The sequence below is a fragment of the Microcaecilia unicolor genome, chromosome 9, assembly GCF_901765095.1.
Source record: "Microcaecilia unicolor chromosome 9, aMicUni1.1, whole genome shotgun sequence".
NCBI lineage: Eukaryota > Metazoa > Chordata > Amphibia > Gymnophiona > Siphonopidae > Microcaecilia > Microcaecilia unicolor.
Genome location: NC_044039.1, coordinates 9,529,592 through 9,546,187, shown reverse-complemented (window position 1 = coordinate 9,546,187; position 16,596 = coordinate 9,529,592). Strand labels below are relative to the sequence as shown.

Below are 16,596 nucleotides of genomic sequence, written 5' to 3'. Positions count from 1 at the left end.
ATTTTTTTTTTTTTGGGGGGGGGGGGGGGGGGGGGGGGACCTCGATAAGCCTGTTCTTTCTCCTGCCCAGTGTGCTGTGCTTCAGCTTTTGCCATGTATGTTTCTTTGATGGTTTTGGGGGTTTCCCCTTCAACAGTTTTGCCAACTCTTCCACTGTCACAAGTTTCCACCGAGGGGGAATTGGAGGGTAAGATGAAGGCAAGTAAGGTAAGGCAGAGCACAGCTCACTTGCATCTGAATGCCTTGCGTTCCACAGCACAACATTTGCTATCAAATATTTCCTATTTGTGAGTGAAGGGAAGGACAAAGAGGCACAAGGATTAGAAATTTGATTCACTGTGCGATGAGGATTGAGCAAACTCAAAACGTTCCCTGAAATAATGATGATCCAGAAGCACTAGGAAAAAAACCCCACACATTAACAGTTGTTTATGAAAAAGGAAATATCAGAGGTAAGAGTTACTGACTTTCCGGAAGACTGTAACAAAATTTGCAGACTGAAGCAGGACTGACCCATCCTGCTAAGTCCCTGGTACAACTGCTTCAACATGAAACTGAAACATCAGCTACTACTGATGTAAGGTGTATCGTAACAATACAAACCACAATCGAAGTGCTATAAGATGGAAATAAAACTTCATTAGTAGCAACAAAAACAAATTGATAGAATAATTTACCTGACAAAGGAATCCTGTTTAGAAGGAATGGTTTCTGTGGAATCTTAGCGGAGATTGGGTGGTGACGCCGGTAACTGGAAACAAAACGGGAGCTGGGCAGACTTCTACGGTCTATGCCCTGATCGTGACTGAATAGATAAGGGATGGGCTGGAGTGTAAATTTAAGGGGCTTCGATGTTAGCTTCAGAACTTAGTACAAGGACAGTACTGGGCAGACTTCTACGGTCCTGTGCCCTGAGAAAGGCAAGGACAAATCAAACTCAGGTATACATATAAAGTATCACATACCATGTAAAATGAGTTTATCTTGTTCGGCAGACTGGATGGACCGTACAGGTCTTTATCTGCCGTCATCTACTATGTTACTATGCAATTTCAAGTCCTGTTTTTACCATACAATGTCCCTTTAGCCAAAGACAAGGCTGTTATCTCTTATTTACCATACAGTTTAAAGATTAATATTAATTCCAAAATAATATTTAAAGTGTTTCACCTTCTTTGTATTCTGCATCAAAGCGCTTTTTTCAGATCTCCGCGCCACTTTGTAAGTTTGGAAGACGTGAGAAAGAATGCCAGCAACGCAGAAAAGAAGCTGTAATTTGCAACTGTGAGGATAATCCAACCACTAGTCCTGGAAGACAATGTGAAGCAAGTTAGAACCAGCATTAATTTTTTGCTCAAATAAATGGCAGTCAACTTTGAAACAAGATCAGAATTAATCTGCATTTGAAACTTGTCTGTGATCATGCCAGGCTCAAAATTAATGGTATTCTTGACAACATGAAGACTTTAGTTCTCAACTGCAAAATTCCTAAGCTATAGAAAGGAGCAAATATCCAGAGGCATCTAGCTAGTTCATGAAATCTTCAACTCTTTCCCATGTTATATTTGCCCTCGTGTCTAACATTTGTACAGACTATCAAACCAACAGAACATCTTGCACTGCAGTGCTAAACAGGAGACTTAGGTTGTTTCTGACTCAGGTATCCTGGGTCTCTGGGCTGGACAAACCTGAGACAGCTGCTTCAGTAGTATACACAATAGCCAAAGGAAAACAATAGAAGTCAGACTCTGAACAGCAGAGAAGCACAATAGCCTCTATCGCTCCATGGTGGAGGAGACGGCTAAACAAGAGGAGTTTGCACAATCTTCATTTCTCCTCAGAAATGAGGTTTACAAAAAAATAAATAATAAAAATCAGTAAATTAATGGCTTCCATTCTTAACTGTTCATAAATAAATAGTATCCTGACTGAAACAAACACAGGCATTTTGAACAAGGCCAGAACCACAGATAGAGTAAAAATAAATAAAAAGAAAAATACCCTGATGGATAACATTAAAATGTTGAAACATAGGTATCACGCACAGCCGGAGACAGAGGGGTAAAACTGTTAAAAGTTTGATGACTATAAACACTGCTGTATATCTGTTGTATTATTGTTCTAAGGCATACCAGATGCTCAGCAATTAGTGTGTTAAGGTGAATTTGTATTCCTTGCTTTGTCATCAATAAAAAATTGTTTGAAACATAAAAAAAAGAAAAAGAAAAGTCCACTAGGACACTATATCAAAGCAGAAGAAATGAAATAAGCATATCATTGAAGGTAGTATCATACAGTATAGAAGAAAACAGATGCAAAAGAAAGGTCTGCTATGCTAAACAAACCTGGTGAAGAAAATTCCAAAATGTACAAGGAAAGGAAAGAAAATAAAAATAAGCTAGAGTCAGCACGTGTGCACAGGAACTGGAAAAGGAGAGCTATGTTTCGGTTTATTAATTCCTCTTTATAGCCCAGGGATTTTTTATTAGAGAATCTTTTTATTGATTTGCAAAGGTATTAATACATAGTACAAAATACCAGAAAGATGAAAGATCAATGACACATAAGGAAACACCCCAACACCACACGAACACCCTCCCCCACCGATAAGGACCCTACATTAGGATCATGCAATAAACGTCAAAATAGGACTGAGGCCTGAACTCTTATGAACTCAACCCTAAACCATAAAGTTCCCCCTCCCCTTCCACATAGGGCCCCGAAATTTATTAAGAACCTAGCTACGCGCAATAGGTGAAATAGACACTGCTTTTGACTCCTAACCACTACTCACTTGCCCTGTACCCTTTATCCCCACCTCTTTAATTCCCTTACCTCTTAGTTGTTCTGTCTGTTTGTCCTATTTAGATTGTGAGCTCTTTGAGCAGGGACTGTCTTTTTGTGTATGATGTACAGCGCTGTGTATGCCTTGTAGCGCTATAGAAGTGATAAGTAGTAGTAGTAATGTAGAAGCCTGCCCTTGCAGATCAGCAACGCGGCCGCGCAGGCTTCTGTTTCTGTGAGTCTGACGTCCTGCACGGCCGCGTTGCTGATCTGCAAGGGCAGGCTTCTAGATGGAATGTTGCTAGTGGAGGAGTAGCCTAGTGGTTAGTGCAGTGGAACGTGGGATGTTGTTACTATTTGAGATTCTCCATGGAATGTTGCTACTATTGGAGATTCTGTTGCTACTATTTGAGATTCTCCATGGAATGTTGCTACTATTGGAGATTCTGTTGCTACTATTTGAGATTCTCCATGGAATGTTGCTATTCCACTAGCAACATTCCATTTTTAGATTGTGAGCTCTTTGAGCAGGGACTGTCTTTTCGTGTATGATGTACAGCACTGCGTATGCCTTGTAGCGCTATAGAAGTGATAAGTAGTAGTAGTAGTAATGTAGAAGCCTGCCCTTGCAGGTCAGCAACACGGCCGCGCAGGCTTCTGTTTCTGTGAGTCTGACGTCCTGCGTTGCTGATCTGCAAGGGCAGGCTTCTACATGGAATGTGCTAGTGGAGGAGTAGCCTAGTGGTTAGTGCAGTGGAACATGGAATGTTGTTACTATTTGAGATTCTGGAATGTTGCTAATACTTGAGATTCTACATGGAATGTTGTTATTCCACTAGCAACATTCCATATTTAGATTGTAAGCTCTTTGAGCAGGGATTGTCTTTTCATGTATGGTGTACAGAACTGCGTATGCCTTGTAGCGCTATAGAAGTGATAAGTAGTAGTAGTAAATAGGAGTCCCAAACCAGAAGAAAGCTTTTTCTGCCTCCCAGGCGGTGACTAGCCATCAAGACTCCCAGATCGTTAGAGCAACAATAGATTTACAGGCTGAAATACACAGATCCTGAGGGTTTGAATATTAGGATTGAAAACAATGAATGGTTACTAATTTTTCAATAGTTTTGGATGCAGTTTTCTTTAAATATTTGTAGTCTGTTTTGTTTTGTTTTTTAATTAAGAGGAAAGTTTTTTTTTTAGAGAGGAGGAATACAGAGTAATTATGCTAATGAATTTTGATGAATGGAATTTGAGAACAATTGGCATTTTTTAATTAATAGAAATCCCTATCCTATGCTTACATCATCAGCTTTTTTGGTGTCTATATACAGCAATATACACAGCCTGCTGCTAGAAGACATAATGCCTTTAAGCTAAGTGAATTTTTGGCTTTAAAAAGAAGGTTGTGAAAACTGATTGTATTAATATATAGGTGCTTATTTTTTTCCATTTCAGAAATGAAACCTCTGAAGCGATAATATGCTTCCTTAAGATCTAAAGTTGTGAGAACTCCCTGGCACACAATACTGGATTTGAGTGTAATGTCTTCACCATCATGAGTGATCCACAGAGCTTGGCTTATCTTTATATTGAAGATGGGGCAAAAGAAGCCTTCTTTTTTCGGAACTGCAAAGTTGATTGAGCGATAGCTTGTTCCCCATTCTTGCTTGGGAATGGGAACCACTGCCTCTAAGGCTAATGTGGCTACAGCCCATACGCCAGGCCCCCTCCCTGCCCATCTTTATGGTTCAACAATTTTTATTGATGATATTATACGGATAACAGTACCCAGAAAAACATAATGTAGACTCTGATAATGAACACATTCACAGCTCAAGAAAAAACCTAACACAGAACATTATCATCAATGTTTTGGTATAGAACCCCCCTCCCCCCCCCTGCCAGCACTCTAAAACAGTCTACTTTGAACTCATATGTTCCCCCAACCCATATCAAACTTCCACCACTCTCGATCTTTAGTAAGGAACAAAAATGTTATCAAAAATTAGAACAGTAAAACAAACAGTAAAATCCTTCCCTCCCCCCCTCCCCACCTACCCCCCTCCCCTTGCTGAGAGATATCCAGACTTCCAACTTCTTACCACAAAGGATGGCCCCACCTCAATATGTATCTAAAGCGAGTTCACCACTAAACTCCGCCCTTTAGGAGACAGGCTGTGAATATATGGCCCCCAAATATCTAGAAACCGCCTCCGCCGCCCAGGGGAGCTGCCCACACCTTCCCTGCCCATCTTTAAATCCTTGCTCAAAGCCCACCTCTTCAATGTCGCCTTTGGCTCCTAACCACTATACCTCTATTCAGAAATATAGACTGCCCCAACTTGACATTTCGTCCTTTAGATTGTAAGCTCCTTTGAGCAGGGACTGTCCTTCGTTGTTAAACTGTACAGCGCTGCGTAACCCTAGTAGCGCTCTAGAAATGTTAAGTAGTAGTAGTAGAGCTGCCACCCTTATTGACCAGTGCAAGACAATAAAACATCAAAAATGCACTTAATCAACCCAATTCAGGTCTGTTCCTTGAAAAATGTAGGCAGCCAATCCACTCTTTTGAGGGTGGGCCTCTAAGATCTCATTAGTTGTCTGACCCTAGAAGCCTCTTTTGCAGTCAAAGTGAAAGGAGGATAATCTACTTTGGAGACAAGACTGCTGTGAGGAGGATGCCTTGCCTGGGCAGTAACAGTGTGCGTCTCTAAATCTAGCCCTTCTTGGCTTGAACAAGAGGAACTCTATGACTTATCTTTTGGAAGCCTCAGAGGCTTTGCCTCTCCCAGGTCTTTCAGAAAGTTTTCTAGATCCTCTCCAAACAACAGCTTACCAAGAAAAGAAACCCTGCCAAGTCAGAGGTGTATTCAAGGCCCAATTACACCGCCATAGAAAACGTTTAACCAAGATGGAGACTGCCATTGACTTGGTCAACCTCCTACTGAAGCCATACAAATTACCTGCCATAAAAGTCATGCCCAAATCCAAGTGCACTCCTCCTTTTAGATTCTATTCCTCTTCTTGCATACTGAATCCACAGCAAGTAAGCCCTGGACAGATAAGCACTGCGGACAGCTGCCTGAAAACTCAAGTCTTCTATCTCAGAGGCCTGCCTGAGAAGTAACTCTAGCTTCCAATCCTGCATGTTCCTCAACGCAGTATCGCCTTCCTCAAAAGCACACACTTTTGACAATGTCAGCTTCTCCTTCTCCTCAAGCACCAAAAGGAACAACTTACTTACCGGCCTGACAATCCAAAGGCCAGCCTTGGGAACATCCCACTCCACCGAGGGTGTTTTTTTTTTTTTTTTTTAATTGGAAATTTCCAAAAATAATCCAGAATACAACAGAAGGAGGATATATAAAGAAAAATCTTATATATAAACTTAAGAAAAATAGAAATCCTCTAGTCCACCACCGGGAGAAGTTACAGTTCCTAAACAAAACGAAAATACAAAAAAAAAAAAAAAAAAAAATCAGTCTTCATAAAGACAATAAAGTAGCTAGATATAATTTTAAAATACCCTCTCGGTTCTCTCACTTTAATGAAACTGCTCAGCTGAGCTGGTGAGATAGAAAATAAGTGTGGTCTTTAATTTTATGCTTCCAAAGGAAACTTAAAAAAAAAAACAAAATCCCAATTCTAGAGGTAAGACTTTCAGTCTTAATTCCAAAACTATTTCTCCTAATATGCAAGATTAAAGGGAGACAAGTCTATAAAAACATTAATTTTATGACCATGAAAAAGTACATGTCAAAACTTAAAAGACTAAGAAAATCCTTCTATCAGTAATGTCAAAAAGGTGTTACTACCATAGCAACTCTGGTGTCAGTCTCCTCAATAGATGTCTCCAACAAATTAGCTACTTTTATGATCAAAACACTTTTACTGGTGAAAATCAATACACAAGATCCATACAAAGAAAACATATCCATAAACAAGACAATTAGAATCCAAGCATGGAAATAGGGTCAGTAAAATCACCAAATTTTAACCCAAAACAATCCTTCAACCCACTCTTCCCTATAAAATAAATCAAATTTTCCCTCCTTTTCTTCCAACTTGAGGAAATTCCACAAGACCTCAGTTCTTATAGTCTCCTGGAAAATACAAAACATTACATATGCCCCCCCCCCGCCCACCCCCAAACAGAAAATTCTACACACATACCCATACCGGCAAAACAGCCAGAAGAAAACCCCTGCCCTGACTTAAAGCCCCTCCCTCTTCTGTCACCCAAGATCCCAGTTTGTTCAGCAAAGGCTACGGCCTAAAGGAGATAAGATCTTAAAATATGAATAAATTAGCTACATTTAAATAGCAAGAACTTCAAATATCACAACTTTCTTCATTACCACCTATTCTTCTGACAGATTTACATAAATAAACCTTTTAAATATCTAATAGATCAGCAGAAGATAATTGCAAAACATTAACAAAATAATCCCTCAACATCTCAGCTGCCAAAACCAACTTTTCAAAAGGAAAACTACTTAAATGTATATCAATAATTCTTCTCAGTATTATCCAGTTTTAGCTTCAAGGATCAAGACTAGTTAAGTTCCTCCAGACTCAATCTTCCTACAACTGATATTGATGTCCAGTGTACTAGCCCTAATCATTTTTTTCATGTGAAACCAACTTAGCAGCTGCACTTCCCAGTGAAATTACATGACTGAGAGTCAGCTTACCAAAGTGGATAAATCTAGTCATCATCCTCCACAATTCTAAATTAGAGACTCTCTAAGTCACGTTAGTAGACAAAGCAGACACTGCAGTACAGGATGAAAAACTGACTAGCTTAAGAGAAACCTTGGAGTCTTAGACCTAGTACCTAGAAACCCTAGATTCCGAAGACGTACATACAATTACTGATGACAAAGACAAGTCCACAGCCTCTTGATTCATTCCTCTGGTATTACCATCTTGACCAGTGTTTTGAATACTCTCCCTGAAGTTATAACTACTTTGTTAAAAGTTTCAGAGAGCAGAAGTTTGACTAACTAACGGATCAACGAAGAAAGATTTTGCCACTGGGGAAAATCAGGGATAGAGCGTACTGTGTGGAAACAGAATATTCAAAAAATTGTGGCTAAGTGCAACCATTGTCAATACAAAATTATCCATAGGTCTTGCAGGAGCAAGGTTGTTACTAGTCTCCTTAGGCCCGACCCTCCATTTGCCCATCTTTAGCATCAATAAAAAGATATAAGGTAGAGACCGACCGAGAATGGGTTTTTTCCAGTTTCAGCCGAAACTGAAACTGCCACCAGAATTTATCACCTGGTTTCAGCTGAAAGTGAAAACTCAAGTTTGGTCGTATGAATGTGAATCAGTAAGGGCTGCTGGAGATAGTCAGGCTTAAAGTCTGCATCTTTCTGCTAAACCCACAGTATCCATGCCAGAATATAATAATTTAAATAATGAAAGACTATTTCACTTCCAAGCAAAATAGCCTCCACATACATGGCCCACAGCTAATGAAAACGAACTAAAAGCCATGATGCTTTTTCAGTGGTTGACTTTGCACCACACTCTGAGTACAGCTGATGTCAACTCACTGAGAAGCTAATTCCAAAGGAGCTCATCATCCCAAATTTATAGGTTTAAATTCCTGCTAAAAATTTTATATCAAAAGCATATATTTGGAGTATTCTATTTACCATGTAAGCCATTATGCAACATTCCTTCACCCTCCTAAAACACCAAGTTAAAATGTCAGAAAGACCCCCTCCCGATTCCCGACTTTGACAGAGAAATTCAACTACATATTCTGTTTTCCAGAAGCTTTTTACAGTGTCTGCTCACAATACTGTCCCTCATACTCAAACATATACCATGTTGCATGAGTGATTAGTACTACTGTCTGTCAGACCAATGGTCCATCTACCCCAGTATCCAGTTTTCCGAACAGTGGCCAAGCCAGGTCACAACTACCTATAAATAAAGAAATTATTGCTTTTACCACTGTTTTGATGGCTTCTTGCAAAATGTTATCAAACTGTGTTAATACAATAATTAAAAAAACAAACAAACTTTGAAAGCATTTTACTTCCCAGCTCATTCCATGCAATAATAAAGTGCCTTGCCATCTTTTCAGTCTCACTTTGATCACAGTTAGAAAACAAAGAATCTGAATTTAGTTTTTCTTGATATATAAGCAAGATAAAATCTAAGTGAAGAAAAAAAAAGAAATACCTCCTAATGCGCCACTATGATCTAAGCTCTTCTTCCGAACGCCTTGTAGTGTAATAACTAGTGGAATTACCACCGAAAAAAGCCAACGCCAAGGAGTAATGGGTCGCAGAGTACCTGAAAGAGCAAGATTCATTTAGCAAGAAACTCAGAGAAGTTAACAAATTAACAGAAATTAAGACAATTCTTATATGCAAGTAGCTACGTGGATACTTCTGAGAAAACCTAGCAATAAAATATCACAATGCTTTTACGACAATATAAAGATATTAATATTTTTAAAGACTCACATTTGTTTTACCTGATTAGCTATTTTGAAATATACAGCAATACATACAGTTGAACATGGGACTAGATTTAGGTTCCGAATACTGACTTGTACTAAAGTGAAAAATGTATGGGTGCAATAAAGACTATTTCAGAACATGTGAAACAACCCTGCTTAACACACCTCTCAAAAAATATATTTGTCAAACTGAGGGTCTCTGAGACCAATTACCATTCTACAAATGATAATGGTTTTTTTTATTTTTTTACATTTATACCCCGCGCTTTCCCACTCATGGCAGGCTCAATGCTGCTTACATGGGGCAATGGAGGGTTAAGTGACTTGCCCAGAGTCACAAGGAGCTGCCTGTGCCTGAAGTGGGAATTGAACTCAGTTCCCCAGGACCAACGTCCACCTCCCTAACCACTAGGCCACTCCTCCACTGTTGCTACTATTTGAGATTCTACATGGAATGTTGCTATTCCACTAGCTAATAAACACAAACCAGGACTCAAAAGCCACCTACTGCGAGTAAGTGTAGTAACAAACAGTTATTTCACCCGTATGTGATCAATAATTTTTATGTGTAGAGTACCCTCAGATATAAACCACCGTGACTGCAGTCAATAATGCTGCTACAACGTGGCATAGCACTTCTTTCATTGGGTAACTCCTACTGTATTTTTTTGGGTAAAGAGCAAAAAAAGGTTTTGCCTTGTTTTGTGGATTGCTTGAGACAGAATAAAGAAGAAGAAGCGATTTATGTAGCCTTAACCCTTTGTCCCTGAGGAAATTGTTTTGAAACCCCGCGGAGTCGGGCGGATCCAGGGGAAGGCAATTGCTAATTGTTTCAGCAAGGCAACACAGTTCTTCTGCCAGAGAGGCAAGAACTCACGAGATAAGTGTACAGTTTTTTTCACCTAGTATATGTAATCTTTTAAACAAATGAATAAGTGATTTTATAGCACTGTGGTGATTGGGATGCAAAAAAATATGAGCAGAGGTTGCTCTTTACCCAAAAAAATACAGTAGGAGTTACCCAATGAAAGAAGTGCTATGCCACGTTGTAGCAGCATTATTGACTGCAGTCACGGTGGTTTATATCTGAGGGTACTCTACACATAAAAATTATTGATCACATACGGGTGAAATAACTGTTTGTTACTACACTTACTCGCAGTAGGTGGCTTTTGAGTCCTGGTTTGTGTTTATTAGCAGTTGAATGTTACCAGAGACATTGATATTGTGAACTCGTTTGCTATTCCACTAGCAACATTCCATGTAGAAGTCGGCCCTTGCAGATCACCAATGTGGCCGCGCAGGCTTCTGCTTCTGTGAGTCTGATGTCCTGCACGTACGTGCAGGACGTCAGACTCACAGAAACAGAAGCCTGCGCAGCCTTCTACATGGAATGTTGCTAGTGGAATAGCAACATTCCATGTAGAATCTCAAAGAGTAGCAACATTCCATGTAGAATCTCCAATAGTATCTATTTTATTTTTGTTACATTTGTACCCTGCGCTTTCCCACTCAAGGCAGGCTCAATGTGGCTTACATGGGGCAGTGGAGGGTTAAGTGACTTGCCCAGAGTCACAAGGAGCTGCCTGTGCCTGAAGTGGGAATTGAACTCAGTTCCTCAGTTCCCCAGGACCAAAGTCCACCACCCTAACCACTAGGCCACTCCGGTTTTGTATTTTTCCATGGGAAGCAGTGGGGCTGAAATCACTACAGAAAGCATGCATGCTATCTTCAGTAACATCATGAGGAAACTAAGAGAAACGTAGGGACACAATATATGGGCTTTGTTACTTGCAGCTCTCCACCCAGCTTTACCACAGTACTGAAGAAAAGAAACCGTGGTATCATTCAAAAAATGCAATTCATATGGTTGATGGAATAACGTATAAAACTTGAGCAGGTTACCACTGGACTCTTTTTAAAATCAGCAAGTGAAAGGTCATACACTTAACATTCATGTAGTTCACATAAACATCAGACACAGGCCGGCAGAGAAAAAGTGCTCTGTCGGGCAGCTACTTGCTTCTTTTTTTATGCCCCATGATCTGGAAGGACAGGCTAAGCCAGGCTGGTGGGGGGGGGGGGGGGGGGGGGGAGCGCAAGCAAGTGGGCACTCAGAGCAATCTGTGGATATGCTGTAAGGGGAGGGAATCAGAAACCTGATGTTTTTCAAAACATTTTCCAACTTCTGTTCCCTGCACAGAATTCTGCAGGGCAAGTGCTTTATTCTGCACCACTGCGTAATGCAGAATTCTCCCCAGGAGAAAACTGTTCTGGGAATTAAACAGGATGCACAGCTGTGCAGGCTAGATGGGCCAATTGATCCTTTTCTGCCATCATTTACTACATTCCATGGTGAACCTAGAAGATGTACCGAGTCAAATTGACAAATTAAAAAGTAGTAAATCACCTGGACTGATGGCATATATCCAAGGGTATTCAAAAAAACTCAAACATGAAATTGCTAATCTGCTGTTAGTAATACGTAACCTGTAATTACAATTGTCCATAGTACCTGAATATTGGAGGGTGGCCAACGTGACGCCAATTTTTTAAAAGGTTACTAGGGGTGATTTGGGAAATTACAAATTGTTAAGCCCAATGTCGGTGCCGGGCAAAATATGAAAACTACTAGTAAAAGAGGCCCGCTTCAGAGCAAATGAAACGGGCGCTAGCAAGGTTTTCGTCGCCAACACCCCCCCTCCCTGGCCAACCCCTTCATTGTTCTGCCATTGCTCCGCCCCCAACATCATGATGTTTGACGCGAGGGCGGGGCCCGGAGCGATTCCCCCCCCCCCCCCGCCTCCCTCCCTGCCAACCCCTTCGTTGTTCTGCCATTGCTCCACCCTCGAGGGCACGGCACGGAGCGATTTTGGTGGCTTCACCACCACGAACCTTCGAACCTTTTTGAAGGAAGTCAGGGCTTGGCTTCACTGACGTCAGTGTCCTCAGAACATTGAGGGTGAGTTTTATTATAGTAGATTATAAGGAATAAAATTACAGAACACAGACAGCATGATTTAATGGGGCAGAATAAGAGTGGGTTCAGCCAAGGGAAGCCTTGCCTCACCAATTTCTTTGAAGGTGTGAATAAACATGTGGAAAGGTGAGCCAGTTGATGTAGTGTATCTAGATTTTCATAAAGCTTTTGATAAAGTTCCTCATGAGAGACTCCTGAGAAAATTAGTCATGGGATAGGAGGCAAGGTTCTGGTGTGGATTAGGAATTGGTTACTGGATAGAACAAAATGGTAAGTTTAAATGGTCATTTCTCTCAATGGAGGAGGAGGATGAACGGTTGGGTGGCTCAGGGATCTGTACTGGGACTGGTGCTATTTAACATATTTATAAATGATAAGGAAATCGGAACATGTGAGGTGATTGAATTTAAAGATTATACAAAACTATTCAAGGTTGTTCAAACACGTGTGGACTGTGAAATATTGCAGTAAGACCTCTTCCACATTGTCAAACTTGAAAACCATTTCCGGTAAAGGTAGATCTCTTACATCTTCTTCCGTAAAGACCGAAGCAAAAAATTCATCCAATCTCTCCTCTATGGCTTTCTTCTCCCTGAATGCCTCTTTTGCTCATTCAATTAGTCCTTAGCACAACAGTAGTCAGCTGAGATCCTTGGCTTACTTCTCTGTAACAAAGATGTACAGGAAGGCTCAGTGCATAGACACTATGAGACGGTGTCTTTCCAGAGTTATCCGCGGAGCTTCCGTTCTGGTTCAGGATCAAGTAAATTTTAATTTGTCTTCCAAACGTTCTGTGCAGACCTCTGTCCACTGTCCTCAGGTGACTGCTTTGATACAATCAGATCACACATTCCTGCTGTCCGGTAGATAAAATTCATGTTTTCTAAGACAGCCACCCAGTGTTGATCCAGACACATTCCCAGAGAATGTTGGTGCCATAGCCAAGGGGTTCACAAACGCTATCAAATCTGTCTGGTAACAAGCTTCACCCCCTGAGATGAAATGCAGATGTACTCTGTGCTAACAGTGTCCTTGGGATGGCAGAGAAACAGGAAATGTCCAAGCAGCCATAACAGTCTTCTTCATGTAGATGATTCAGGTCCAGGACTGTATGTGGACACGAGCTTCAGTTGCACACAAGTAACCTATGGAACTTTGTAAGTCTAAGGTGACACACCGGGGACAATCCTACAACCCCCTTCTTTCATGTGCACAAGTACTTCATCCTCTATACTGTACTCCTACCTTGGGTTTGCACAGCCCAAACACGACCCCCACTTTTTTAAAATTAAATCTTAGTTGTCAACTTCTAGACCATCCTTCAGGTTTTGATAGATCTCTCCTAACATTATCTAAACCTTCCAAGGGTGTCTTCTCTAGTGCAGAATTTAGTATCATCTGCAAAAAGACAACCTTCACAAAAAATGTCAAAAAGAACTGGACCAAGGATGGATCATTGCAGTACATCATAGTACTCATAGTAACAAACTAAAGAAAAAAAAAAAATAACAACATTCTATACACTAAAAACCAAATAAATATTTATTCAAACTTATTATCAGGAAGTAAGGTTTACTAATTCACAAGCATAAAATGGGAAATATCCAGACTCAAATTTCTAATAAAATTTAACTGTGACCTAGCCAGCTGTCACTGGATAAAAAAAAAAAAAGGAGAAAGAAAATGCTGGCATAACAACCTGACTATATTTAAAGAGTCACGTTTAGGTCTCACTTTGCTCAATATGTTATGGAATGATCAGAATTCTCCCTTCCCAGATTCAAATCCTGCTTGAAAAGTCATTTTTTTTTTCAATCTAGCATTTAACATAACCACAGATAGTGCACCATTGATTGGTGGACCGTGCGTGCGGTGAGACCCTGAGTTCACTTGATCTTGGACTACCCTAATGCATAAGCTTGGATGACTTGTTCTCCATCCTATCCATGCCTGGAGTTTCTGTTTTGTTTTTAATTGGTTTTGTAAACTACTTTGACCTATTTAATGTAAAGGAAGTATAGTCAACAATAAACATGTATCTTTCAACTAGATTTTAAGCTCCATAAGGGCCTCTGTCTGTATGCATGTAGCCAGTTACCTACAATAAAATGTTAAATGAACTAGGACATCTACCCCATGGACTGTTTTGTACCCTTTCCCTCAGGGCAGAATTCAAACAAAGCTTCTGTCTGTACTAACCACTTTTCTACAGGCACGAAATGGCCTAAAACTTCTGCTCGAGGGCCCCTTTCATTTGTCGTTCCCACTCCCCGAATTAAAGCACAGCATATCAATAAAACCCAGGGCTTACCATAATACGTGCTTGCAGTGATAGATACAATCCAGAAAGATAAGGACACACAGAGAATCATGCACAGGATGACAATATTTGTCATCATTTTCAGGTATTCTTTGTATAAGTCTTCTTGATAATATGTCATGAGTTCTGCAGGGACGATTTTTACCTACAGAAGAAAAACACACTTCCATGTCAGCCACTGCAGAGAGGCCAAGGATCTCCCATGACTGGGGATCGGGAAGAGCACATTTCCCAATCGCCTTGACTAGAAAAGGGGGGGGGGGAGGGTCGAACAAAGAAACACCCCAGGGGGCCTAGTCTCAAGTGAGCCCCCCCCCAGGCACGCACCTGGCTACCGGAAGGGCAGAGAGAGCAGCCGCAGCACTTCCTCTTCTCTCACACAGCAGCCACCAACAACAGAGGTGGTCGCCGGAGCCATGGCCGGAGGCAAGATAAACTCCCGCCTCCTCCCGTCGGCTACAACACCGGGGGTGGGGGGTGGGAAGCGCCACGCGCAGGCAGCCGTCGTTAACTGGGCACGAGGAGGAGGGCTGGTGGTCGCTCAGACCCGCCCCTCGGACGCTCACAGCCTTCGTCTCTATGGTTACTCGCCGCTCAGAGCGTCCTCCGCCGACGTCATTTCCGGGGGCTGGAACGAGGGAAGTAGTCAATTCCCGCCGCTGTTAATATTTCAGTAACGAAGTTCGGGTATTTAAATAATGTTAAAGGCGTCAACTGTTAAATGCCATCTTTATACTAGTTTTACGTGAACTGTCTGTTAGAGAGTAGTTATTAGTGCCCAATTCTATTCCGTTCGCTTTTTAGGCGTTTTTTCAACAAAATAGGTTATCAATAGAAACCAAACAAAATAAAACACGGAAAAGAAAATAAGATGATACCTTTTTTTTTATTGGACATAACTTAATACATTCCTTGATTAGCTTTCGAAGGTTGCCCTTCTTCCTCAGATCGGAAATAAGCAAATGTGCTAGCTGACAGTATATACAGTGGGGGAAATAAGTATTTGATCCCTTGCTGATTTTGTAAGTTTGCCCACTGACAAAGACATGAGCAGCCCATAATTGAAGGGTAGGTTATTGGTAACAATGAGAGATAGCACATCACAAATTAAATCCGGAAAATCACATTGTGGAAAGTATATGAATTTATTTGCATTCTGCAGAGGGAAATAAGTATTTGATCCCCCACCAACCAGTAAGAGATCTGGCCCCTACAGACCAGGTAGATGCTCCAAATCAACTCATTACCTGCATGACAGACAGCTGTCGGCAATGGTCACCTGTATGAAAGACACCTGTCCACAGACTCAGTGAATCAGTCAGACTCTAACCTCTACAAAATGGCCAAGAGCAAGGAGCTGTCTAAGGATGTCAGGGACAAGATCATACACCTGCACAAGGCTGGAATGGGCTACAAAACCATCAGTAAGACGCTGGGCGAGAAGGAGACAACTGTTGGTGCCATAGTAAGAAAATGGAAGAAGTACAAAATGACTGTCAATCGACAAAGATCTGGGTCTCCACGCAAAATCTCACCTCGTGGGGTATCCTTGATCATGAGGAAGGTTAGAAATCAGCCTACAACTACAAGGGGGGAACTTGTCAATGATCTCAAGGCAGCTGGGACCACTGTCACCACGAAAACCATTGGTAACACATTACGACATAACGGATTGCAATCCTGCAGTGCCCGCAAGGTCCCCCTGCTCCGGAAGGCACATGTGACGGCCCGTCTGAAGTTTGCCAGTGAACACCTGGATGATGCCGAGAGTGATTGGGAGAAGGTGCTGTGGTCAGATGAGACAAAAATTGAGCTCTTTGGCATGAACTCAACTCGCCGTGTTTGGAGGAAGAGAAATGCTGCCTATGACCCAAAGAACACCGTCCCCACTGTCAAGCATGGAGGTGGAAATGTTATGTTTTGGGGGTGTTTCTCTGCTAAGGGCACAGGACTACTTCACCGCATCAATGGGAGAATGGATGGGGCCATGTACCGTACAATTCTGAGTGACAACCTCCTTCCCTCCGC

The 16,596-nt window shown here is 41.4% G+C and overlaps 1 protein-coding gene across 1 annotated transcript in view; it reads right to left on the bottom strand.

The window, feature by feature from the left end:
- The window catches only part of TMEM19 (transmembrane protein 19), a 28,553-nt gene extending 13,398 nt beyond the window's left edge, over positions 1 to 15,155 (bottom strand). Inside the window, 6 exon segments of the mRNA XM_030214252.1 lie at positions 1,171 to 1,201; positions 1,203 to 1,294; positions 1,297 to 1,308; positions 8,986 to 9,099; positions 14,560 to 14,710; positions 14,894 to 15,155. Coding sequence (XP_030070112.1) covers positions 1,171 to 1,201; positions 1,203 to 1,294; positions 1,297 to 1,308; positions 8,986 to 9,099; positions 14,560 to 14,689 — 379 coding nt within the window. The 5' untranslated portion in view covers positions 14,690 to 14,710; positions 14,894 to 15,155.
- Positions 15,156 to 16,596: the final 1,441 nt, after the last annotated feature.